Raw genomic sequence first — 27937 nt, forward strand, 5'->3', positions numbered from 1 at the left:
GTTTAGATATGTCAAAGATGGCCATTGTAGTTCTTTTAAGGGAGGACAAGTGCTAATTCATTTCAGAGCATGATGAGAAATGAAATTCTGAAAATAAGTATAATGTTCTGTAGTTTAAAATATTGAGACTTATTCCATTTATTTACAACAATAAATATAATTTAAGGCTACTTGTAAAATGACAATAGTACATTTTACCATCCTAAATCTACAGTATACTGAAACACATTTTTGTACACCAAACTAAAATGATTGTCTATGATGTGGACATGACTGGTTTACTATTACTAAACACACACAGCATTTGTGGTTTAAACTGTTGTATATTTCACCAGATAAATAGTAACCAGATAATATCTACTGTATGACAACCAGATAAGAATTTTAGCTCGATTTCCCACAGTAATGCAAAAGCATATAAATCTACATAATCATATGATATTACTGTATATGATTGTATAGTCCAAAATGGTGAAATGTTAAACTCTTTTAATGCACTTAACAGCAAATAATTTATCAGGTAGTAAGCAATGATGAACAAATAAATGTTCTAAGTATGGTAAAAATGTTTTCCTTTTGTCAGTGTTCGAGCCAATTGCAGAGAATCAGTGTTGGTCCATTTAATGTTGGTGGCTTTAGAAATGTAATGAGAGGTTCATGATTTTACATGTGCATACAATACAACTATATAAAAGTAAACTTTTTGGTTTTTTTCTCCCAATTCTTTGTAGCATAACTAAACGAGCAAATTGCACATGAGGCCTCAGGGGTGTATGATTTTTAATTATTGATAGTTTTTGAAATAATGATTTGTTCCTTAGACCAATACACCCTTCATATTTTGCATTTTGTCTGTTTTTTGTTTGTTTGTTTTTTTTAACAACTGCAGTAATCCAGGCTATTTAACACTTGCTTCTTTTGCCATTCCTTTGCATTAGCAAGGCTGCTTCCGGTCCATAATTACAAGAGCAAGTTTTACTTTCTAATGAGTCATTTTTCTATGTCCGACTTTTACACCCTGCCATTGATTAAAAAAAAATGTTTACATAATAGTTTAAAATGCAACAATGGGCTGTAAATGAGAATTAAATGTAGAAGTAGATGTGGAGTCGCCATAGCCGCCTGCATGATGGAAGCTAGAGATCCTCAAGCAGTTTCCTCCTCGCGCCTGCCTGCCTGCACGCCTCAACTTCTTTTGGGAACTAAGGGAACTATTTGAGCACATTTTACAAAAAAAAAAAAAAAAAAAACATTCCTGCGCTGAAACAAACACGATAGAAATCACTTTGACAAAATGTTTGCTTATGGTGTAAACGACAAATACACTATGATAAAAAAAAAAAACAGTTGGATGTTTGGCTAATTATGTCTTATTCATACTTTGAGGCGGAAGGATTTCAGAGGCGTGGTGCGGCCGAAGCTTCCGCCCAGTTTTCCGAGCGCGTCGGCCGAGTTGAAAATGGAGTTGGTGCAGAGAAAGGAGATCCTGTGAACTTCCACACCGCTCTTCTTTCACTTGTTTTTGGGTGTATTTTTTCTATTAGTCCGTTCCAAATCTTTGTGTTTTCCCCCTGTGTTATTCGGATCTTTATTCGTGTGGGTCCATGCTGTAGAGAGGTGCAATGGTGCTAGGCGCTGGTGCTTTCTGTGTCCCCAGTGTTGGCTGAAAGAAGTTGTTGGCGGAGAGAGAGAGGGATAGGGAGAGAGAGGGAGAGAGAGAGAGAGAGAGAGAGAGAGGGAGTAGCTCGGTCGCTAGCTGCCCGTTCACAATATTCCAAAACCAGAGCAGTTTTATTATTAGATTTTCTGCTGCACTTGTTAGGTTTTAGACCCCGTGGAATAGGTGACCGATCACAGAAGAGAGGACGCTGAAGGATGATCACTCGGTCGCAGATGGATTTTATTCATTGGGAAGGTCCGACTCAGCGGCCGCGGCTCCACTCCTCCTTGTGAATTGGCTCGTGGGAGCTGCGGAGCTCCAGCAATGCGCCGCCGTCCCGTCGGACCGGCGCTGGCTTTGTGAATAACCGCGTTTCGACGCGACCCTCCGAAAAATGGTGATTTCTGCGACTTGTTTCTTCGCCTTGACCTCGTCGCCGATGCTGTTTGCAGGATCTGGATCCCCGTGAGGACAAAAAATGAGCGAAGAACCGGCAAATCCAAACAACGAGTGAGTAAACATACATTCAACTCTATTGGATCCAAGGCTGAGAATCTGGTCTATATCTAATCATCATGTACCATGTTTTTTATTTTTCGTGTATACTCACACACACACACACACACGTGTATGTGTATGTGTGTGTAGATGACAGGAAATATGTTTAATTTATTTGTAAGGTGATCGATCCGACTATAAGAGGGAGGTTAAAGGCTTCCCAGGCCATTTATCAAAATATATTTGTACTTTTAGGTGATGCTAATTGTTTGCAATGAAGTCCTTTATCGTTTATTTGAAGGCCCATGTAATGTCCTCAGGGCTCTGTGTTTAAATAGGTAATACCCAGTCTATAGGACTTGTTATAAAACCTAAAGCATGTGGGAAATAAGATCATATTTAGGATCATGTTGGTTGAACTGGTATTTGTGCCAGTGTAATGGCTGGGTGATCAATATTAGTATTAGATGGCAGTTTGGAAAAATGTAAACATGTTCTCTATTAAAGAAGTCCTCCTCCTCCTCCTCTTCCTCCTCCTCGTCCTGAGCGATGGAACATGGAGCCCAATGTGTCGTGCTTTTCGTCCAGCTTGTACAGCGATTTTTAAAAATATATATGAAATGGTTACGACTTGGTGTTTGCCGGATCGAAAATGTGTCCTTATATCATCGATGAGGTGTAATAACAAGTCATTTAGGCGACGCTGTTGTTTATTTGAGTGTACAGGATTATTAGCGCAGTGTCAGGGCTCAGACAGGCTGCGGACGCCATATTTTTCTCAATCACGCTCATTTGCATATCGCGCTCCTCATTCATAAAAAAAACGACAAAATGACACTTTCTGACCCTCAAACCGATCTCTAGTGACACTATCCGCAATTGAATTTGTAACGTAATGTAAAACGAGCTGTCGTTCTATAAGTATTGGAGCTTTTTCTCCACGTATATGCCGTGTTTTTTTTTTTTTTTTTTAATGGGCTGATCGCTTGTTGACAGTCAGTGAGGAAAAGCTGGTCGGGAGGCGCTGCGGTCACGTGACCGCTTCCATTCATAAACTACCTGGCTGCTCATTCACACTCCGCTCTACTGTAAAGACCGGAGGCTCACACAAAGATCACAGCGAGCATGCTGCTGAGCTGATTATTTCCTTGGCACATCTCGTACATTTCTAATGGGTTTTGCTGTTCAGCTCAAGGTCTGATGGCCGCACTCTACATGCACAATGGAGATTTTTTTTTTTTTTTTTTTTGCGCTTCTCTGCTTCATGGCAATGGTGCGCCCATGTTCCCTCGCCATTTATTCCCCCATGTGTCAGATGCATGTTTCAGACTCTGTGTCCTTGAAACTATTCATGTCCTACCACATATATCATTAAAATGATATTGTTGTTTCAATTCAAATTGATCATGTATAGATGATGTTATGATATGGCTATATTTAAAATGTATATAATAGTCATTGCTATATATATATATATATATATATATATATATATATATATATATATATATATATATATATATATATATATATCATAAAATATTTTTATTTTTTTTATTTTTATTTCCGCCCCTGGTCGAGGCAGTCATTTTGCGCAATGCTGAGGATCAGCAGATGCTGCTGGTGTGGTCAGGAAAAAGACAGCACAGTAAACCAAACAATGCCCTCGTTTAGCAAAAAAAATAAAAAATCTTTTTTTTTTTTTTCTCGAACAACGTGATTCCTTTCAAACGTCTATACAGTTGATAATACTTGGTAAACGAAAACGGATACATATTTGTGTTTTGCATGTCTAAGGACACATCTCGTTTGTGACGCAGTGTTGATTTCCGCTTCAAACCTAATGTACGTGTGCAGTGTAGTTTGCAAAACCTTAACATCTTGCATTTCTGTCTTTATTACGGTGTAGTTTTGTCTATGCATAAGCTTTTGGGCTGCTGTACTGAAGTCAACGGTGTTATAAGCTGTTAGGTAACAGTAATAATAATTCGCACAGATTGTGATTTGTATTATTGCATGTTATTTTAATATTTAGATATTGGTGAATGGATCAGAGACAAATATAGGCTGCCCATATTTGCACTGCGTTTGTGTGTAAGATGCTTGGTGACCCATGATGGCTCTACTGACACTAGAGGCTAATTTATACTGTGGTGCCAAAGACAACAAAATAACAGTAAAATTAATGGGGATGGTGACATTTTTATTACTCATATCACTGTATTGAAAGTGTTAGTTTATTGAAGTTATGATTTGTTCCTAATCCACTTTTATTTCCTCGTTTGTTTGGTTTTGAAATTTCTGATTTCAGATTAATTAACGATTTCTATCGTACAATTCAGGTTATGTAATCTAAAATTGTGAATTCATTCAATGTGTTGTTTGTTTGCTATACAAAGTGTTTGTACAATAATTAAAGTCATTACACCCACATGGAGAACCAGGATAAACATGGTGTTTATTCACTTTTCTGCTGTCTCCAGTCACTGTGTACTGTGTTGTTAATACATTTGTCCCAAATTGTGCCCATCTCATGTTCTATTGACACTGCTGTACGTTTGTTTTCCTGATCAAACCCAAACGTCCTTTTTTTAAATGTTTTTTTTTTAATTATTATAAATTTTTTTTTTTTTTTACATTTTAATAACTACCATGGTGTGGAATAAATGGGAAGTCGGTTGCATTACACAGCCATGTAGCTTCTTTTGTAGTTCCTTCGAAAGAGTGTTAAAGTCTTTGTATTCCAACAGAAACTAAACTCAACTAGAAAATTAACCCAATATTTCAAAATATTTCTTTTGTCAAAATAAAAATGACACCTAATGCTCCTGATCCTAAAATTTGGCTCAGGTGTAGTAGGCCTCAAATGCAGATCAGCCAAATTACATACACACATGGATGGCTAGGTTTTGTTTATAGACATAAATATTATTATTACCTCCGCAGTATTTTAGAGGGTGCCTTTTATGGTGTTTTACTGTTTCTAAGTTGAGGGTTGCATACATATTAATTTTAGCCGGGACAATCCGATTATTCTGTTGGTTGCACAAGATTTACAAATAAAATTTTTTAAATCACACTTATTCCAGATCTATCCTCTCATCTACTGCACAATTATTTGTTTTTAATGTAGTGTGTAAATTCATAGTGCTGTACAACAGCACTATACACCAGGGCAAGTCAATTGTGGTGGTGTCCTACAGTAAACTGGTGTGAGACCAATTTATTGTAGGACACTTCTACTTCCTTGTTTCGATATTTTTGTATGTTTTAGAAGCAAAATTAAGTTTGATGCAAACACTAAAGGCCCTTTTTCTTAGAGATCCTTTAAGTAGATACCTTGAAAGTTTTAAAAATACAAATATGTTTATGACCTAAATAAACAGTTGGAGTCTGTAAGCTGGGTAGTGACTGATGACATGTCATTTGTGTTGTCAGTTTGTGGTCAAGCTAAAAACAGCCTTTCATTCATATAGCCGATGAGTGACGGAAACATTTGCTGTTTTAACACGCTCATAGTATTAGTAGAGTTTTTGGTTGGTTGGTTTTGGTGAGGCTGAAAAATGAGTGTGCAAAAATAAAATTGATGATTTAGTGTGACAGAAACCTGCTAAGCAAAAACAAGGATCCATTCCTACCTTACAAAAAACACACAGATCAGATAGCCAAATGACTATGCTTGAGCTTTCTAGATTTTTATATAACTTTAGGATCAAAAAGAAATTTGATTAGTATTCAAAAAAACTGTTTCCATTTAGTACTTCCTCTTTCCTCCCCCCCAGGACTTAGTCACCTAAATATGAGAGTCACACCTTATGATGACTTAACCAAAGTACATAAAGGTGATTATTTAGTGTCAGGTTTTTATCAATTCAATGTCTCACTGTCTCGCTTCTGTGTCAACATGAAAATTCTGAAATGGTGCCAGAAATGTACTAAAGAACTAATAGTGAAAGTACATAATGTCACACACTTTTGTCACTTTGCTCTTAATTCTCTCATTTCAGCCAGGTGTTTTCATTTAGAATTCCAGTGACCTTTTCATGATGATTCAGATGAGACACCGAGGCATGTCTTTCCCGAAGGCATATTTCACAGCTCAGATTTCTCGATGCCGTGGTTTAAATCGCTAACTTGTGTACTTCCCGTGAAGGTGCTTTTTGACAGTTGTGTTCTGATCAAAATTAAAAGGATTTGGTTTTGCTGGCGTTTTCTTCTATTTGACATGTTTAATAAAGTAAGTGAATTGGTGAAATTGGTAAAAAAAAAAAAAAAAAAAAAAAAAAAGTGCGGTTTATATCAAATCCCATGGGGTTTTTGGACTGACGTATGTGCATGATGTGTGTGGGAAGTGAATGATTAGCAGCGTTTTCCTTGAAGCTTGATAATGCTATGTGTCTGGTGGCTTCTTATATTAAAGCAACATAAGTTGAAAGTTTATAAGGAATTAAATCAGTTGGTTGTTAGTTTTGTTTTTGAAAGATATTTTTGTGAGAGTCAAATGGTTTTTTGTTTTCGGTTTAATACGGCATTTTGAGTGAATTTGTGTCAGTTTGTAGACGTGTTACTGCTTCCATGGTAAAACTTGAATACTGAGTTAGGACTGAACCAGTTCCCTCAAGCTGCTCTCATTTCCTTTTTTTCTGTATTTAAGGAACAGAGCAAGCAAAGAGCATGAATGTCACATGCCTGTAATATCATTTTGTGAAATGACCTGGCTTGGTTCTAATTTGATTTAACCATATCCTGTTTTATTTATTTATTTATTTTTATAAAATAAATAACTATCTGATTACTTGAGTATTGATTGCACCTTTATTTACTTACATATATGAAGTCCTGTTTTATCATCTTTTGTAGTGGCTTTCAGCATTCTAAGCTGTGTAAATTTTTTGTGTGTGTGTGTTGAGCTTGATTAAGCTGCAGCTGTGCTAAGCCTGTGTTCTTGTGTAGGAGGCCACAGGCATAACAGACTACAGATGTAAATCTAAAGCCTTGTGCTGTACATCAGCTCACCAAACTCTTTGAAAACGTGTGAGCTTGTACACATGCACATACTTGCTGTATTCCATCAAACAGCTAAAACAAGTTTTTTTTTTCTCTCCGTGCACTCCTAGTATATGTATATTTTATATACAACACATTTGATTATGATGTTTTCAGTGGATGTTCAAAGGAGCACAATGGATAATGCGTAGATACAGCTGTCCTGTAATTAATCATCCTACGTATCATTAGCATCATTGTTCATCTTAGACCCATAAAAACTGAAGCTTTTATATCGTGAGATCAGCTCCAGGGAGATAGCTTGCTGCCAGTCCGGCTCGCAGATGTATATTACAGTGTGTTGCATATAACAGTGTTCATCTTGTGTTTTGTTGGAAGATTGTGAATTGTGCATCACTGCCAAGTTGTTTCATGAGCATTTAATTCCCCCAAGTCTTTCAGAAGCCTAGCATATAATTAATCAACCAATGCTATGCTCTTTACCCGAGGCACTCCTGGTATGTACTAGCCTGCCATGTGAATATAGTACTTATTAGGGATGTAACCGAAAATGAACCCATTATTCTGATTGAAGAGTTAATGTTTTCGTAACGGGTATGAAAAGGAGGTTCGCAATTATTTATTTCATAAATTTTTTTTTCTTTCCGGAGAAGTTCACAGGACATCTGTTTGAGACTAGAGATGTGCGTCAAGAGTGGGATCCTGTGGGATGCAGCAAAAAAAAAAAAAAAGGTCATGTGAGTGGGAACGGTCAAATATGAAGCTTGCAGGACAAACAAAGAGCATGTACATGTGGTCCTGCACTGTGGAGTGACATTGTTCCTTCATTCATGCTAAGCAAGTGCCTGGTCAGGGTAGCGATGGTTTAAACTACTGGTTTGGTCTATTAGTTTTATAATATTTTAGAAAATTTGCTAGAAAGTATTGCTAAACAAAATAAAAAGTGTGGATTTAAAAATTAAATGTTTGGTAGGTTCTGATTTTGGGTAATATAGCTAAGGTAAAGAGAAACGTCCAGAGTCCAGAATTCTCAGATCACACTAATGGTGCTGGCTTTTCTACCACTGTGGTTTTCACCATAAGTGTTTGCATATTGGATATGGTGGTATGGTTCCTTCTGGTTTAGGCCAGGTCAACTTTGAGTATACAACTAAATACAGCTACAGATATCGGAGTACCAAACCAATGCAGACAGTAGAATTGTGTTACAATTCTATTGCATCTATTATATAAATATATCAAGCCTGGTTTGTGGTTTTGGATGGCCCAACTGGCTCATTCACAGTAGAGCTAAAATAAGCATGATGTGATGATACAGTAGAGTATGAGTTATTGACATTAGTAACAGAATGAACGCAATAGGAAAAGTTTGGACTTTGTTGAGTCATGCTAATTACATCACCAGACTTAGTAAAAGGGGGTTATGAGGCATTTTTTTCTTTCTCGTGTGAGATGGTAGAAGAACCCGGTCCTTTATTGCTCGTGCCGCATTTTGTGCGTTTACTCTGTCGATTAGAGCTGCATCCCTGGAGAGCACTTTAACATCAAAGCTCGTAGCCACGCTGCTGCAGTCCAAACTTGTGGTTCTGGTTTTTCTGTAAACGTAGTGCAAGGTTTTAATTTTCCAAATGTTTGCGGTTTAAATTAAGATCATCTCAATATGTGGCTTGATTGATGTTGAGAAGAAGTTTCTGCTCTCGATACACAAAACCCTGGGCCTTGATTTATTGCGATACCACAGCGTTTGGGCTCTAAAGCATTGTTGTCAGGATTGTGGTCCCAAAATATGGGATAGTATCAGAGCGAGGCAGAAAATCGATGGCGCCAAATCTGGCGGACCCCCTGGGCGCGTTATCCTTTTGGCAGTTGTTTTGCTGATCGTTATTGCTTCATATGGAACGCCTTGATGTAATTCATGCCGCCATCTTAAACTTGTACTCATTCTTTAAGATTTGCAATGCATTTAGCTGCATCATTTGCCTAGATTATAGCTAGTTAGCCAACATTGTTGTAAGATGCAGTTGTAAGAAGAATGTGTTTTTTAGCAGACATTTAATACTAATTTAATGCAGTTGTGAATATAGGGCCTTAATATTTTCTATAGTTTTACCCCCAGATTTAGAACCTACTTTATAAGATTAAAAAATAAAAGTCTTCATGCCAGGAGCATTACTGCTTTTACTAATAGAAGTAATTTTTTTTGATGAATTATGGTGTTAGTAAAGTCAGGTACTGATATAGGTTCAGGTCTGGGGTGCAGTCAGAGTTCCTATTATTCCCAAAGGTTGAGGTCAGAGCTCTACTGCAGGCCACTTAAGATCTTCCACTCCAAACCATGTAAACCATATTTTTACAATGTTTGCTTTGGGCACAGGGCCACTGTCATGGAACAGGTTTGGGTCTCTTAGTTTAAGTAAAAGGAAAATGTTATGCCACCACAGCCATTACAATTTACTAAGTTTGTGGTAGCAGTCTGGGAAAGAATCACATATGGTGGAAAAATCAGGTGTCCCAATATTTTTTTATGATAGTTTTTTTCTGAATATATTTAAGGTTACAATTAAAGAGTTTATAGGTTATTTCATTTTTTAGAAAATCTAGAAAATTTAGACTCTTATTGTTTGTGTAGACGGCCAAGTTTTAGACAGCAAGACTGGAACTTTTTTTTTTTTTTTTTTTTTTACATTTTTTGTCTTATTTGATTACCGAGTTACACTTGGCTTACTAGAAGTAAATTGTAAATTCCCGAAGTTCACAAATAAACCACCGTTATATGAGCTTATGTTGTTTCATTCAAAGTTAATTGCACGTTTAAGTACAATTAAATGATCAACTACATTTAAAATCATATTTTAATATGCAATATTGCAAGTTTATCGAATTTATTTGATTTGGAATTCAGATGTTAAATCAGTTTGGGTTAACACCAATGTTAGGGTAAAAGATAGAGTCCACAGTGGCAATATGATCATGGATAAAAAATGTGGATCTGCACCTCATTTGAACGTTTGCATGTGAGGGGGCCATGCCAGGTGGTTGTATTCTAATACACTCATAACGTGAATATGTCCGCATATGTAGGAATGAATGGAGAAGTATGGAATGTGTTAATGGTGAAAATTACTACTTGTGTGTTAGATGTATGTAATTTGTATATTAAATAGAGGTGTAATGGTACACTTATTCATTCCGAAATTTTTCGGTACAGGGCTTTCGTTTCTGTACCAAATGTGTACCAAATGCAATCCTTTTTACATGTTAACATAGTAAAAATCTGAGTTCCCCCAGGAATGTTTAAAGTTTAGTTTCCGCCTCGCAGTTTAAACGTATTTTTTTATTATTAAACTTAAACTATTCCACGGGTATAAAAAAGAAATGAGAGTTAGCACAGTGCCACTGTGGCTACTCACTTCATACCAGGCATGAAAACTCTAAAAATCCATAGCACTAGCATTAGCCGCTAACCAGGAAGTGACTAGCAGCTAACGTTAGCGCTATGGATTCTTTAGCGTTTTATGTCCAGTTTCAAGAATTTGTCTTTAAAAAGAGAAAATCCTGACAATTCCACATATCGAGGGAGCGAATGAATGAAGGATGGAAAGAATGAAGACATTTGTTAAAGTATGCTGAAATCAGTAGAACAGTAACGTAGATCATAACTTTAGAAAATTAAATATTAAATGTAAAACAAACACATGCGCGCACACACACTTACATAATGGGTCTGTATTACCCAAATGGGGTCTAAGAAAATATAAACTATTTAATAAAATTTTATTTTATTAAATAAATTTGTGCCTATTTAATAAATTATTCAATTAATAAATATAATACAAAATTGTATTGCATTAATTTGTTAATTAAATATATTTTGTTTAAAATATTTTATAATGTTTTATAAAATATTATAAAATACTATTTTATGTATTATTTAACCAAGCAGGCATTTTATTTAAAATAGTTTTTAAAATGTAAACTGTTTAAATGTTGATCACAAATGTTAATAATAAAATAATAATGAACTGCATTTATAAAAAAACGACAAACATTTTCGTGTTTTGCATTTCTTCCCCCTAACTGTACTGACATTGAACCAAACTTAAATAAAAACCGAGGTACCGTTACACCCCTAATATTTAGCAGAAGTATATAAAACTATAAAACTGCTGCCCCCGCGACCCGAATACGGATAAGCGGGAGAAAATGAATGAATGAATGAATGAATATAAAACTTATAAAACTATACTGCATATGATTTTGTTTTTTACTAACAAATTTGGCAAGCACGTTCTCTACTGCGTGACATTATCTAGCTAACCTGAAGTGGAACTTGTTCATTTTTATATAATAATAATTAATAATTGTATTAGTTATATAACTTAATATTTATTTATAATGCAGACATGTCCCTTCTCAAGAGTCTCTTATCTTGCTGAACATATACATTTTTATGATGCTTTGCAATTCTGAATCATAGCAATTACAGTTTGGCAGGTTGGCATTGAAGAATTATGTACATTTATATTACATTTTAATCTAACACACTGTTACACACTTGGCATCTGAGCCAATCAGTTCATGTGAAGACTTGATGCTCAACAGACTGTTTTGGATTACTCTATTAGTGCACCTCTGTTCATCATGCTGGCACAGAAACCACATCTCTTACTGTGTCACAACACAAACATGCAAATACACTTCTCCACAAGAATAACCCAGCATCCACAGGCAGACCGGATGTGTGCCATGACTCAGCTATGCATCACAGTCCAGTCTGATTCCTCACAATTCAAAAAAGATTTTTTTGTGGTTGTGGGTCACATGACCTTTTCAAATGTAATGGAAATGCTGTAGCTTAGCTGTATGTTTGACTATACTATTCTATTTTATACCACAATGTACAATGTGTTCAATTTACATTCTGGAACGTCCCTAAAACACGTGTAATTAAGTTTTACAAATAAAGTAGAACAAGGCCTTAAAAAAAAGTACCAGAGATTAGAGAATTGTGGGAACTTGGGGGAAGTGCCACTAAAAAGAAAAAAAAAAAGCATTTTTTTTAAATTGTGTTTTAAAACCGGTCAGTCAGAACATGTGTCTATGTACAGGTTTCATCTTAACCAGATTTAACGCACACGTTTCTTTAACAGTAAGAAGTTGAAGGGCAAAACCATACCACAACCTGCCCACGCAGCTGTGTTTGGTACTAGGGGCTTTTCTAATGTTTAATGGTTCTAGCATTCTGAAAGGGTTCTGCTTGGAGCCTTCTGTAAAAGGAAAAAGTTTTCACTTTCTCTTTTTTTTTTTTTTTTTTTTTAATCTGTTTAAAGCATAGTCTATGTTTAAATACACGCTTTTTCTGGTTTAGACCTCCACTGAGAAACTTCCCAGTCCTCACTTTCCATAATGTCTTTTTGGTGATGGTTTATAAACTGCCAATTCAGCCAATTCAAAATTGAAATGTTTGATTTACCATGTCAACATGCACAATCTTAAGAAGCAGCGAACGTTTACTGAGTTGAATGGTTTTGCTCTTCGAAAAATCAAGTGCACAAGTGTTGGTGATGAGTTTGAAAATACCTTTTATTTACTCTCATGGTGATTTATTCAATGTGTTTTCTTTTTCTACTCTTTTTTCCATAAAGGAAATAGGCCAGCGGAGCTGAACAGGCCTTCTTTGGTTTGGTGCAGGAAAGAAGGGTGACATTTTTTTCCCCTTTTCTGATGCTAATGAAAAGAGGAGCTTTTCCAGCTTTAGCTTGCAGAGCATGTCTCTCCTGCAGCATGCTCCACTGCCTAGACATTGTGCGAGCACAAAAATCCAGGCCTGGTATCCAATAACGTGAAATTTCAGCAGAGAAGCAGCCATTGTGCGATGTGGAGTGGGAGGGGGAGAGGCTCGGGTTGACTTGGCAGGAGCCCAGGGCTCAGGCCACATCCTACTGCTCTCCTTCTCCTCCTCCTCCTCCTCCTCGTTAAATCAGGCCAGGAAACGGCTGGCCCTGGATCCCCCTGAATCCCGGGTCAGGCCTCACACACATGCACTCAAAGCAGTGCTTCACATGCTGGGAGTTTTTGCACATGAATGTAAATCCTGAGACCGAGTTCTCTTTGCTTCTAGGTAACCCCAAAATCGCTGTAGAGCAACTTTTAATTATTTAATTTGCTTTACAAGAAACGAAGAAGTCGTTTCTCACTCATTTTACCGGGGAACACGTACGCACGGGTGCGTCACACCAGCCGCCTTCGCAGTGGTGGTGTGATTTTTGCCCTGTAAGTTGTACGTGTTAAAGATGAACAGCCAAATCTGTGTGTTCACGCTGTGACAAAATGGCAGTGATTTGAACACATGAAACCGATAACATTTCCTTTTTGGTTGTTTTGTAGAAGGGTTGTGCCGCTTCTTGCTGAGTCTGTAGTCTTTTTTTTTTATTTTTTTTTATTAAATGCATTACACGTGCTCTTTTAGGGAAGTCGAAACTATCTGAATGTAAAAAAAAAAATCCTCTCAGGGTTTGACTGAGGACAAACCAGGGAAATATGTGACCTGAAAAGTTCCTCTGTACACAAAAGTCCCTTTTCAGAGAATACAAAAATCTTATTTTTTAATGTTATGAGATATATTTGTTGTTGTGCTTGTAGTTTTTTTCTTCATACTACTTCACCTCATACTTCTTCTTCACCATGTGCTCGTGTTTTTTTTTTCTTCTAACAAAAATCTAATGTCATTGCTGTTTTTATTACACACAATTTAAACCTATTTTAATGATCTGTGGACATATTAATTAGATGCTCTTGGAGTGTGAGTGTAAAATATTTTCAGGCTCCTGAAAAGCCCATATTCCAGCTTATAATAGACGCTTCCTTTTTTCTCGGAAATGTAGTCATTCTTCCAGCAGACTAGCTTTGGACTCTTTGGGAATTTTGGTCTTGGCTGAGCCTCTTCCGTCTGAACTCTGCCCTCTCAACATTGAGGGGGAAAAAACCCAACCTTTGTTTCTGTGTTCATCAGTGTGTGTGTGTGTGTGTGTGTGTGTGTGTGTGTGTGTGTGTGTGTGTGTGTGTGTGTGTGTGTGTGTGTGTGTGTGGTGCAATGCAAAGAGATTGCTCTCATGAAAGGGTGGGGTGAGGATGGGCGGATTTGAAAGGAAGTGTGTCCCATTAGGTTAAGTCAGGGTTTTTTTTTTTTTTTTTTTTTTTTTGCCTTCTGCTCTTTTTGACTAATCAAGCTTGACTTCTTTACTTGAGTGCTTCAAAAGCAGTGTAGTAGGATTCTTAAATAGAATTATGCATCTGAAACATTGTAGGTCACAGACGCCTCAGTATGTGTGCAAGTAAAGTGTTGTTTGAATGGAAATGCTTTAAGATGAAAACCTTGCCTAATGCTGAAACTACCCTTTCTTCCTCTTATAGAGATTTTTTTAGTTTTTTTTTTTTAGTTTTTTTTGTCACAGCTGTTATTCGTTTACCGACTCGCTCTTTAGAGACAGAATTTCTAAAAAAAATTTCCAGTGTAACAGTGTTTATATAGCTATTACCCTCTTTTTTTTTTTTTTTTTTCTGGAACTGATCCTGGATGTTAAGCTTTTTTTTTACTATTACATGTTAAACCGTGAATCACTGCTAGTGTGTGGAGGACTAGCTTGATAAGCAAATATAAACGCAGGATAGAAACCGATCAGGATCGGGAAGTATGTGTGTTTCATACTGATGATGTGTGTGACCTTCCCTGGTTTCTCAAAATGCTGATCGGAGGTTTCCTTCAGTGGGGAAAACATAGATCCTGTTCCAGTAAAGAGGAAATGGCAAATTTAGTGTCCTAATTGGCAGAAGAGAGTCATTTTAAAACATGTCCCACCAGAGAGCTGACTTTAATTGGAAAAAGTATAAATGTTACAGATCTATTAAAAAAAAAAAAAAAAAAAAGTGGCTGATGCCTTTTAATACATTACTAGGATCCATAAAAAGCTGCGTTTGTCAAATGGTGACCTTTGTCATTTCCGGACTCACGTTGTTATTATCTAATCGAAGTAGCAATAAGCAAGAAAGAGAACAACTGCTTCCCACATGTAGTAGGTGAAAGTTAAAGAAAGAAAAAAACAGTTGATCTGTGGATAATTTACCAGGTTTTCATGGAACACATGTAAACATTTAACAATCTCCCTGTTTTTAATCATGAATTGTATTTGAAACCAGAATTAGCGACCATCATGATTACACACTTAGCCTATGTATTGAACAGCTATTTCCTTCTCGAACTTGATTCTAAAACGATGGTGTGTGTTTGCCTTTGCAGTGACAGTTATGCGCGTGTGAGAGCAGTGGTCATGACTCGCGATGACTCCAGCGGCGGGTGGCTGCCTCTGGGAGGCGGAGGCCTCAGCTGCGTGTCGGTACACAAAGTTACCCGGACCGACTCAGACAGCCCCAACAGTGTGGATTATCTCATCCATGGGGAGCGACTCAAAGACAAGTTGGTAAGCATCCGCTTTTTGGAGCTCAGCCTGGTCCGTTTTGGACTTGCGCGTCTGAGTGACGCACATCCTCCTGAAAAGGGGCCGTGAGATGAAATCATCATGCTCAGCGCTCACAGGAAGTGGCTGCTTAGCACTCATCCACAGGGCAGGTAGCTCAAAATAGGAGTGCGCCGCATGACGCCGGTTGATGTCATCAGTAATGGAGACAAGCTGTTTAGAGAAAGAAAATGTAGGAGTAGCCAATAGGAGAAATCTTTTTCCTTTGTCTGCACATTGTAGGCTTATGGAGTTTTAAATCAGTAAGAGCAATTACACATAATCCTAATTAATACACGTATTTACAAATATGAGTGCCATCAACACGGAATTACTGCTTAGATAAACAAATGATGATTAAATAGAGGGCTATCTGCTTGGGTAAAGTAATACCGATTATTAAACACTTATCAGTTTTAATTGACGTGTTTTGTTACTAGCATGTCTCAGCATGTTCAGGTCCATGCTGAGACGCTTCATGTGTTTTAGCTGAAGGAGAATCGTGTTTAGGGGAGGAGGGGAGGGGGTAGAATTGATCTGCATTTTGTCTGAAATCCACTGAGAAAGAGCGAGAGATGGCAGTAACTGTGATGTTCGAGAGAATCTGCCTCCAAGTGTAGCGATGCGGCACAGAGTGTCCTGATGAGTCAGCACAGGCCGAATATAGCCCACCAATGGGCTTCTGTGCGCTCTCTCTCTCTCTCTATTCAGACAAGCTTTAATCTGTCACTGAATTACATCCATCCTTCGGAAAGTAGAGAGGAAACGGGTCGGGATTCATGTAGGGTGCAGTACTAGTTTCGGGTTTGGTTTGATTTCTAAACAAGATGAGTGTATCAGTATGGTGGCTGCTTTATATCTCTTTTCCCTAAGGTTGTGTGTGTGTGTGTGTGTGTGTGTGTGTGTGTGTGTGTGTGTGTGTGTGTGTGTGTGTGTGTGTGTGTGTGTGTGTGTGTGTGTGTGTGTGTGTGTGTGTGTGTGTGTGTGTGTGTGTGTGTGTGTGTGTGCGTGCGTGCGTGCGTGCGTGCGTGCGTGCTTGTGTCATCATCTGCCTGTTCTCTCCCCGTGTCAATCAAGCAGAGACTGATATCAGAGTCTAGTGTCAGAGTCAGTGGCTCTAAAACGAGTCGTCCGCACACCAACTGGAATTCCATTTATATCTCTGTTTTAACCGCTCTTCCTTTCATCTCTTTCTGCCTTTCATCCTTTTCTGTCTGCTGTGCTTCCGCTGACCCTCCCCCCACAGTTTGTTTATCTGCATTTGCTCTCCGTGCTTTTTTGCCTGTTGGAATGCACGGTTTGAATGGCGTCTTCTCCTGTAACAGCGATACTTCCTTCTCTGCTTGCTTTGCATGCATTTTACTTGCAGCAGTTACACGGTCTCACCATGACACTTCACCCGCTACGGCAATTACCTATCTGAACAAAAAAAACTATATCATGACATGCACTTTTTTTGTTTTAGGGTTTGACCTTTTATTTCTTAGGGTTATGAAATGAGAACTAAGAATTGAATTGCAGATGTTACTGCTTGTTTTTTCCTATTCTGCTTCTCTAATGTAGAGTCTCTCTCTGACTCCCACACTGGCACTCAAACCCTAGAGACTAATAGGCGTTTCTCATTTCATTTAATCTGGGGAAGGGCTGGATCTTGATCAAAAGCTCTTATTATTAATAATCCTTTGTGCACTCACACTTTGTGACTGCATGTGTTCTGTCTCTGGTTTTTTCAAGTTACACTGTCAATAAACTTGGAGCTATTAGAAACTTTGTTACTAATGATGAGTGTTTATATAATATTAATCCAATATATTTCTTTACTGTGTATACCAAGTATTTTTCTGCCTCGAAATCTGACAGTGTCTCTTATTAGGTTGTGCTGGAGTGCATCATAAAGAGGGACCTGGTCTACAACAAAGTCAACCCTATCTTTCACCATTGGAGAATCGACAACAAGAAGTTTGGCCTGACTTTCCAGAGTCCAGCCGATGCCAGAGCGTTTGACCGGGGGATACGGCGAGCCCTGGAGGACATAAAGCAAGGTTTGTCCTCGCTCCTTTTATAATCTCTTAGTAACAGTGAAACGTGTGTAGACTTGTATGCAGCGTTGAGTCCTTCTACCCTTCTACTACCTGTTTCATCGTCTCATGCACTTGGAGTTGTTGTATAAGATTGCAGAATCAGTGAGATGAAATAAGAGCTGGTATAATGAACCAGTGTTTCGTTTATCAACATGTCAAAAGTCCAGCTTTGGAAATCGTCCCTTCTCCTTTGACTCAACATTTTTATTCTTTTGGCCAGACTCATCCCTGCAGCTGGTTTGCTTCAACCTATAGAATTAGATGTAAAATAAAACAGCGTTGTGTGCACTCCTTCTACATGAAAGTGCAGTCCAGCAGCAGGGTAGGAGACCTCATCAGCCAAACCCCAGACCAGATCGGAAACCCAGATAGCCAAATTTGTCTAATTAACTTTAAAATGCCTGCAGAGCATGGCGCAACTTTCGGGAACCTGATTAGTGCAGTGTTATCTTGAATCAGATATATGCAAGCCAAGAGTAGGTAACCGTGAAGGGAAGGGTAGCTGGCAGGTAAAGGAGGTGTGGTCACCTGGGGGAGGAAACAGAATCTGTAGTGTGGAGAAGGGAACACCAGTTTAACCAGGGGAGTGGTTGATTTTTGGTCTAGCAGCTTTTGGTACAGAGTGTATTCTTTACCAAATGTCTACGATAGCAAGTTGTATGCTTTTTAGTCAAAGAAAGACTCTTGCTATGAGCACAAACAGTCTCAGCACAAGAAGCCTGTGTTGAAGAATAATCTGAAGAGCTAGCCTGGGTGTTAGTCCAGTCCGTACTCTTGTTCTCATGATGTCTATGAGCTGTGCTTTGGTTCTGCTGGAATATTCTGGAGGCTGCGGTTCGGAGCACACTCAGCAGATGGGGTGGGCTGCTTTCATGTATTTCAGGCCCGGTTGTGTTGTGTAATGCCTCGCTCAGGTTCCTCTGTATTCCTGTTGCATCGCTCCACTGCCCGCACCGCAGCGTGGCAGCTTTGCAGGGTGCTGTTGCTATAGCAACCAGGCACATGGCTCATCCAGCACAGTGGCCTGGCACCGGCAGAGTCGTGCTGCAGGAAACTCAAAGCCGTTCCCATCCAAGCTGCGCTCCATCTCGCTGTCGTTCTGTCACTTGCCCTCGTCGTTTTCTCCTCTATATCTGCTGGCGCAGACAAAGGCAGGTCATGACTGCTGTAATTGATCTGGTAATCACATTAAAGGTTTGGGGTGATTCTATATCGTTAAACGGCGAGATATTAGTTTTTACTCAATGAAGCTGCAAAAGTCATTTACCTCGAAACTCTTCTTCCTGTTTGCTTTGTCTTTTAAGGGCACAATCCTTTAAAGGTCTTAGTTGGTTAATCCAAACATCTTCTTATTAAAATTTTCCACTCGGGGACGAATGAATGTGCATGAATTGATAAATTCTTAAATTGCATTTTCCATATACATTTAGAGAATGTGTTATCTGTATCCCTTTTGTCCATGAGCACATTACTCATTGATTCACTTTTCTGCTTACAGGCTGTCCGGTGTACAGTGACTCAGAGGTTCATGAAGATGGATTGCAGGTGGGTTAAATACAAGGTTAATGCGGAGTGGCCATGGCTTAGCAGACTGAGAGGTAGTAACAACGCCTGCCTAATGCCCCTTAGTCATTTGGCACCCGTTTTGAGTGGTCGGTTTCTGGGAGGGAAAAAAAAATGAGCAAAGAACGTTCCATCCTCTGTTAGCAAATGTTGTGTGAAATGAAATCAGCACCTGGTATGGCAGAAGCGTGTAGCAGTCAACAGATACGTGACTCAGTTTCGCAAATGGGTGGTGATGAAATTTTCCCCCGTGGACAGGCCTAATCTTCCGTCTCCAGTGCATTCCTCCTTATGGACTCGATAGATATGGGTCAGTACAAACTGTTGAAGAAAACTTGTTTTTCCACAAATCGCTTTCAAAACATCACTGCATGTAACTGCTTTTCGACTGTATATATATTTGCTTATCGGACGAGTTCAGAAGCTTGACATTAGAAGTGTTCATTTCAGAAGAATTTATTTTATTTTATTTTTTTTATCAAAACATGGGGCTTCTTTTAGGAGAACTTTTTTATATGAAACTTATCTATAGTATTTGCGCTCTATCTCTCTCTCTCTCTCTCTCTCTCTCTCTTTCTATATATATATATATATATATATATATATATATATATATATATATATATTCTATCTATCTATCTATCTATCTATCTATCTATCTATCTATCTATCTATCTATCTATCTATCTATCTATCTATCTACATATATAATATAAAAAAATACAATTTCTTTTATTTCCCCACTTCCAGAAAGCTGTGGCTTTGTGAATCTTTCATGTCAATGTGTACTGTTTAAAGAGAGATTTTCCATCAACGAGAGAATAAATGTTTATAATGTACAGTGATATTTTCCGGTTTGGGGCAAAAAAACATTTTTCACTGTGCTTTCACTATTTATCACAAAGCTGTAAATCCTGTAACATGTTCAGCGGGTGTGATATAGTGAGACAGATTATGGCCATTTTTTTGCGTCCCAGTCTTCAACCGTGGTGGAATTTGACTTCATTCATAGAGAAAAAGGCTGTGGAGATTACCTAGGATCAGTGATGCGTCGGCTCCAATGGCGCTGCTGTTGCTAGGCGGCGAGAGAATGGAGGAGGGATGCGGGGAGCCACTGAGGATGTAGCCATGGTGATTCACCAGCACAGTGCTGGGGTTACAGAGCCAGGACGCAGCACAACACTTAGTCATTCACACGCCTCAGCCTCCAGAACGGCATGGACAAAACAATTACACATTCGCCAAAGCACAAACCTGCACCGAGCCACTGCGACTAGCAAACAGGTTTCTGACCAAAGAGAGGTAATGTGGTCTTCCAAAGCAACACAAAAAAAGCTTTTTAAGTCGCGTTTTTATTTTTATTAGCTGACATTTCTCGCCTGAAATTACCCTTCCCTTCTTGGGAATCGTGATCGTCATTTCCTGCCGACTTCTCCAAAATCTTGTGGGTGCTGCAAAGAAATAGGATAAACAATAATGCAAGTTTCAGAATCAAGAGTGCACAAATAAGATGAATGGCTCCCTTGTCTTGAATAGATTGAAAATGCCTGAAGATTTGGCCACTGGGAGCCAAGTGTGTGTTTTCCTGGTGTGATTGCAGCCATCTTAGTTTGAGCCAAGAATTTGTTTGCTGTCTCCTCTCCCTCCCTAAGTAAGGAAGTTGTGTACAGGAAAATCATCTTGTGGGGAGGCTGTAAACTCGGAAAAGTAGAGCATGCCTTGCCAAATCTATCATTAAGCAGACTTTTCCCATCCATAAAAGTTGTCTTTTATGTTAATTGCCAATGTTGTTAAGGATATTTTTGTAGAGCGGCACATTTAAGATTTTTTTCGGGTATGTGCGATCGCTCTGCATCGGGTTTTAATCTTTTGCTTAAAGTGGTTTGATCCTAAAGACAAAAGACTGTGTTCTGTGAAGGGAAAAAAAAACCCTTCAAACTGTTGCAAGTCCTTGAGAGCACATGAAAAAGAGCTATTACGTGTGACTTTGTATTTGATAAGCAGACCTGTGCACACATGCCATGAATAGAGAGAGCAAGTCTGCAAAGTGGAGGACAAAAGAAAGGGAAGAGAGCGAGCGAATGTGCATTCTACTCCTGCTGGTGCACTGCCAGGCCTCAGTTCTTATCTCCCACAGTGCTCTGTGGGTAGATCACAACCAGATTTGCCCCTGCATATGCTCTGGCTCAGGCTACTCTGCAGCAAGGGCTTTAAAAGGAACTCCAAGTCTGGTTCTCATTTCAACTGGCTAACTCTCCTCCCTTCCTCCCACCACACACACACACACACACACACACACACACACGCGAGCACACAGCTGTCATCTGGCTTTTTAAGTTCTGGACTGCGTTTCTCCAGCTGGAGCTGGTTTATGACATTCCCCCGGCAGACCCATTGGCCGCTCTCTCTCTCTCTCTCTCTCTCTCTCTCTCTCTCTCTCTCTCTCTCTCTCTCTCTCTCTCTCTCTCTCTCTCCCAATTTTTTTGCTCTCTATCTCTCGAACATACACATGCATGCACCATTTTCTCCACTCCATTTTTCACTTCACTCCCTTTTTTTGCCCTTCTTCACACTCGTGTGTGCGTGTGTGTGTGTGTGTGTGTGCATACTTGTGTTAAAAGAAAAGGGGGGGATGTCAAAGGAAGCATCTCTTAGCAACCACAGGACAGTAATTACTGTAGCAGCAGCTGGGAGCAAACCAGATTTCCGCTGTGTGTTAAAACACTGGCGTGGGCTACTTTACACACGGCACTGACTAACCAGTGCCAGCAGCCTCCCCCACATGCAGAGAGCAGAAAAACCTGGATGTAGGTGGGTGTGTGCACGTGTGGGCGTGTGTGTGTATATGTGTGTGTGCTGGGGGGGGCAGAGATGCCTGCCCTAAAAGCGGCAAGCTCATGCGGCTTCACCGACGCGCACGCTGTAATTTAGATATCAGTTTTTTAGCCTCATGATAGCTTCCCACTTCCACGAGCTTTTCGGGAACTTCCTCCTCCTGCGTTGCGGCAAAGGTGGTCAGCTTTAACTCGCACCAGACTCACAAAGCTGCTCGGCACTTTGTTGCTTGTGCCATGTTTAAACGCTGCATCTCGGCAACATTCTACGAGTATGCAGAGGATGAATAACCTCCTGTTAGACAGCATACATTTCTGAACTGTATACAAACCATTTCCTGTTTGAGGTACACCTACTTACTAGCTACACCCATTTTATCTGCTACACCTAACAAATGGTTTCCTTTTGTATGTGTATAATTAGTCACTGTAGCACATCTGTTGCTATGCACAATTTGTCAGCTCCCCTGACCCCATCCATCAGTTGAAAGAGACCACCCCAGAACCTCTGCTGATGAGATGTTAGTACAGGAGGGATATGGCAGTAGCATTGGTTGGTGTTACAGGTGCAGCAGCATTGCTGGAATTTTAAATACCTTTCTTATGGATTAAAAACAGTCCATCAAGCAAAAATGACTAGCGAACAGCAGTAGTAACGAATTTAGCAGTTAGAAACGAATACTGATAAAAGATTGGAAATTAATCATTAAAAAAACATCTGTAGTCTCCAACTATACAGCTACAGTGGTAATTAACAGGATGTATATATTAAAACAAGGTCAACATTACATTATTTGCTCTTTTATCATGAACAAACAGAATATTTTTAGGACGGAGCAATTTGGTTCGAATTTTGGAGATGAAGACTCCATTCCTATTCTCTGAACTCCTTTATCTGGCATATTCAAGGTGTCTGTGTTTGATAAGGGCATACTTGCAGAATCTTCACGTATTAAAATGTGTCTGGGAACGCTTGCAAGGACAACACAGTCCAAGTACTCTGGAAAATGTTCCCATGCTAGTGGTGTTGTTGGATGTCAGGCTCCCCCTGGTGGAAGAAAAGAGACGTCATAGCTGTTTTTTGTTTTTTTTGGCTATAGCATTGAGTTGATTTGTTGTGAGGGAAGATGCATGTAATCACAGATTGTAATTATCGATTTTTCATTTGCAGGTTAATCAGGAGCCTCCCTCTATCTGCACACCCATTAGAGAGCCATTCTCTCCGCACGGCCGAGTGGTGTCCACCGAGCCTTTCCGCAGCTGTTATGTGCGCACCCAGCCATTCGAGGAGTTCTCGAGCCCCAGTCACCGCTATCTGCCCCCGCAGGTCAGTTGAAACCTGTGCATTTCTTGAAATTTTATGTTTGGTGCTTGTCTTCCATTCCTGTTAATGTATTGTGCTTCGTATCATTGTAGGTCTCTTTCTCCTCGACACGCCATGTGAGCTTTCACATGGACGAAGAAGAGGTTGTTCGGATCAACCCGCGTAAGGACGTCCTCATTCGTGGGTATGAGGACTACAGGCACCCTGTGATGTGGAAGCAGGACAACGAGCGAGACGACTCTGATTTCTCCACAATGTTCACCAAACTGGACAGCAAGAAAAGTGAGTACTCATTTCTGGAAGGCTCTGACCATCGTATGGGCACCAAGGACTCGATCAAAACTCAGCAGCCTTCGCCTCTACTGAAGTCTAAGAAGTCTCGGAGGCGGCGGGAGGACGGCGAGCGCTCGCGCTGCATATATTGCCGCGAAATGTTTAACCACGAGGAGAACCGGCGCGGGGAGTGCCAGGATGCACCCGACCCCATCAAGCAGTGTATCTACAAGGTGAGCTGCATGCTGTGTGCAGAGAGCATGCTCTACCACTGCATGTCCGACTCGGAGGGTGACTTCTCGGACCCATGTTCGTGCGATTCCAGTGAAGAGCAGTTCTGTGTGCGCTGGCTGGCACTTCTCGGCCTCTCCATAATCGCTCCCTGCATGTGCTGCTACCCACCACTGCGGGCCTGTCACCACTGCGGAGAGGCCTGCCACTGCTGCGGCGGCAAACACAAGGCCGCCGGCTGAGCCGAGCCGATAGGGGAGCAACACACTTTTCTTTTTACATTCACCCCTTGAGGTGGGTGAGGTGCTCCACCCGCCACATCGGAGGCTTTGGAGATTTGATTTGGCCGAGAGCAGCAGAAGCCAATGACCGGATCTTCTTGGGCTCTCAAGCTCACATCACGGAGCTCGTTACGGAAGGGAAGGCGTTTTACGGAATGAACTCGAATCACGAAATGAGCAAAAGTAAATAATTAAATAAGAGACCAAAAAAAGTCACTTGACAAAGAAATGTCAGACTTTAATTACAAATAGTGTGCAACCTTTGTGAAGGAATGTTGTCTTTTGTACAGAGATCAAAACTATAACAAAGAAAACAAAACTGGTTGTGCATACAGAGGATCGGCTGTATGGGTATGCTAAAAGGGATATTTTCTTGCTTTTTGTGAATTTGCAGTAGGGTTAAAGTGGCCTTCTCTTTCGACTGGATCATTCGCTGACTGTGTAATTATTAGACAAAAGAAAACAAACACTAGTTAAGTTTTTTCCCATGAATGGTAACCCTCATGAATAATGGCACCCACACTAAAACACTTTGGCCAAGTTTTAGCAGTACAGAGTTTCATTTCTGTGATGGGTGTTTTTCTTTTTTCTTTTCCCTGCATTTTCTTTTCGTTGTTTTGTAACAGATGGTCATTTTGAAAGGGTAGTTTGACATATAGCCTTTGTTATTAATCGTGCTAATGTTTTAAAACTTATCCTTCTTTGATTTGCAAAATTATTTGGACCACACAGGTGCATTCCAGCATTAAGCGATTGAAGACATAATACAGCTGTCCATATCTATTCCTGGTTCATTTCCATTTGAAGGTCAGCAATAGATTAAGAGACCAATTAGTCAGGAGGAAGTCCAGGAACCGGTTCACTTTTAAATCCATTTCCCGTTGATCTGAAAAAAAAATAAATAAATAAAAAAAAAAAAAAAATATATATATATATATATATATATATATATATATATATATATATATATACATATACATATATATATATATATACATATACATATATACATATAAATTTAACTTGTTTTTCAAGCTGAAATGGTGCTCAACCAGCAAGTTTTTATTAGATGACATGACACATTTTGGTATTTTAACGATCACAGTTAAAAGGGTGTCCAATTTCTTTTCTCAAACAAGGCACTTGTATTCATTTTAAACTGGACATCCCTGTTTTTGACTTTCTTTATTCAAATGCCCCTTATAAAAAAGCACTCAATTCCAAGCTTTGGTTACAGCTTCATGTCCTTGTTTTCTGTTCCATCCCGTATGTAGTCTTTGTCATAGTTTCGAGTTTGTGCATTACTTTTCTTCATTCCTCAATGCACAAAACAAAAAACACAAACTGACCTGATTTCAGACATGTTTCAAAAAATTTTCTCAACACTATAAATCACATGGTTCAAAGAAGGTCTGCACTTTCACAAATCCAACATCAAGTCGTTATTAGGAATTATTATACATGGCATTTTCTACGGAAAAAAAAAAATACCCAAATGAAGTCCCGATTCCAAAAAAAAGGGCCAGTACGAGGCGGTTCATACTCCAGTTCTCTGATCTCCCTGTGCATATTAACATCAACACACTTTACTTTCTATGCAAATATATTTCCATGAGAAAAAAAAAAACACTTAGATCTATTCATAAAAGTAGGTGATATGACACTTTAATATTGTAGATGTTAATCTTGGTACCAAACTCAAAAATCTTATGTAAATATGTAACACTATATTTAAGCAACAATAATAATCCCATTCAAAATTTTTAAAAGAGAGAGTTGTATTTATCACTGCTGTCTTATATACTATAAGCTTGAGTTGACAGCATTATGTACATAGGTCACCTTTTAGTATTATTTCACATTGAAAGTAGGGGGCGTACATGATGAAAAAGATTGAGCTTTTTTAAATAAATAAATAAATAAATAAAAATAAACTAGAGTTTCTCTCTAGTTTTGTAATGCAGAAAGAAGGCTAGAGAAGGTATAGTAGTCTCAGTCCATTTCTCCAAGATTTTATCATATCAAGCTGCTAGAAACAATCACTAATTTTGTGCTAAGAGGAATAAAATTCAGCTATGGTTGACTGTTAAAACTATTTGAGAAAAAAAAAAAAGTTCACTGTTCATCTTTTTGTTAAGCACACCCGTTTTTATGTGTCCTTTCTCTTATTTCTTTTTTTCTTTTTTTAACCTTCCCATATTGTATCGGATCGCTTTTTAATGTCGCAAGCTGAACCAAGGTTTGATGAACCTTAACAAAACTTGCTGGCTGAGAGGACATGTAGAATATGCCACATCCATACAATTATATTGTAAACAGAAACTGTAATGCCTAGTTTCATTCTGCATTAAGCAGCACGGAGAAGCCACATGTAATGTGCTGTATTTAATATGCAACCTGTCCGCTTTCTTTTGCTTCCTTTCCACTTTGCCGTTAACTTTGCATTTATCCGTCTTCTCTTTTTTTTTTCTTTTTTTTTTTTTCTTTTTTAACCACTTGCTGCTAGTCCTTTATTTTTGAACTCTTGGACTTTGTGTATAACATTTGGGAATGCATAAAAGATGAACATTCTTTACTGTTTAGAGAAATGCTTATGTAAATCTGTCATTTCAGTGTAATGTATAAAAAAAAAAAAATAAAAAAAAAAAGAGAGAGAGAGAGGAAAAACAACAGCAACTATGTTCACAGCAGTTTAGTGGTTTCTTTGGAATTCTTCGATGCTTTGGTGCACTGACATGTAGCTAGGCTTTTATTCCCACCACCCCCCTTTTTCCATAGCGCTTGATGATGTAAAGTTCACGTGATTAGTTTGCAGTTGTGAAGACATTTGTGTTATGGTAATTGCCGTATAAATGGTACTCTGATGATTCCACTATGAACACTGCCTGGTTCTTTATCTGCATCTGTTGAGTTTTAGTGCCATCTGCTTCACCCACTGACAACCTCGAAAAAAAAAAAAGTGCCTCACGTCCATCAGAATTTCCATCCGAATCGTTAACCTGCTCTTGCTATGGTTGTATTGATTTATACACAGCTAGGTATTTGTATCATGGTTTGAAAAAAATACCAAGTATATGATGTAATATTTATAGTTCAGTAACTCATGTCATAGTTGTATTTTCTTTATACAGATGTAGCTTGTTAAGTTTCATAAATATATAATGTAAATATGCATACAAATGTTTGTAACTGTTTTTATGTTACATCATACACTTGTAATTTGACATATAAAATAACATTACCATAATAAAAGGTGAGTTTTAATGTATTTTTGGCTCCGAGTGTGTGTGGCTGTTAAAGAACCGATATTCACAAATGGGAAACGAGTAAGCAATAGGACAACAATATCAATATTGAGTAGACTGTTTATTAAACAAAAATGCCAGTGTTTAAGTATTGTTCTACAATGCAAGTGCAAGATTAAACCACTGATGATAAGCAGATATTTATGATAACGAGATGTACATCCAAACAACAAATATATCTTACCGACCACTTTAGTAGGATTGTGCTCATTCTTGTAATTATCCAGTCTATTCGGCCTATTATGTAGTAGCATTGCGGTACACTCATGCAGATACAAATCAGGAACATCAAATAATGGTCACGTATTTTTGCACATTCTGATGCTGGACGAGAATTCCATAATTAATATGATTGGTGTTGGATGGG

At 38.8% G+C, this 27937-nt stretch overlaps 1 protein-coding gene across 2 annotated transcripts; it reads left to right on the top strand.

Annotated features, from left to right (window-relative positions):
* Window positions 1-639: 639 nt before the first annotated feature.
* Window positions 640-27533, top strand: spred1 (sprouty related EVH1 domain containing 1). Of its 2 annotated transcripts, XR_014534236.1 has the most exons (7): window positions 640-2170; window positions 15462-15642; window positions 17552-17720; window positions 19258-19304; window positions 23328-23483; window positions 23573-25162; window positions 25262-27533. XR_014534236.1 is itself a non-coding variant. In XM_083545598.1 (6 exons), exons 1-6 carry the CDS (start codon window positions 2139-2141, stop codon window positions 24224-24226), a joined length of 1239 nt encoding a protein of 412 aa, XP_083401724.1. In that variant the 5' UTR covers window positions 1299-2138; the 3' UTR covers window positions 24227-27533. The 2 variants fall into 2 exon arrangements, 1 of the variants encoding a protein (XP_083401724.1); XM_083545598.1 differs by having other exon boundaries at window positions 1299-2170; window positions 23573-27533.
* The last annotated feature ends 404 nt before the right edge of the window (window positions 27534-27937 follow it).

The sequence above is a fragment of the Silurus aristotelis genome, assembly GCF_946808225.1.
Source record: "Silurus aristotelis genome assembly, chromosome: 6".
NCBI classification, from domain to species: domain Eukaryota; kingdom Metazoa; phylum Chordata; class Actinopteri; order Siluriformes; family Siluridae; genus Silurus; species Silurus aristotelis.

Coding starts and splice junctions, on each gene's coding strand:
- spred1 (XM_083545598.1), top strand. CDS start 2,139: ATGAGCGAAGAACCGGCAAATCCAAACAACGA. Junction 17,721..19,257: donor CCTGGAGGACATAAAGCAAG/GTTTGTCCTCGC, acceptor TTCTGCTTACAG/GCTGTCCGGTGTACAGTGAC. Junction 19,305..23,327: donor TTCATGAAGATGGATTGCAG/GTGGGTTAAATA, acceptor TTTCATTTGCAG/GTTAATCAGGAGCCTCCCTC.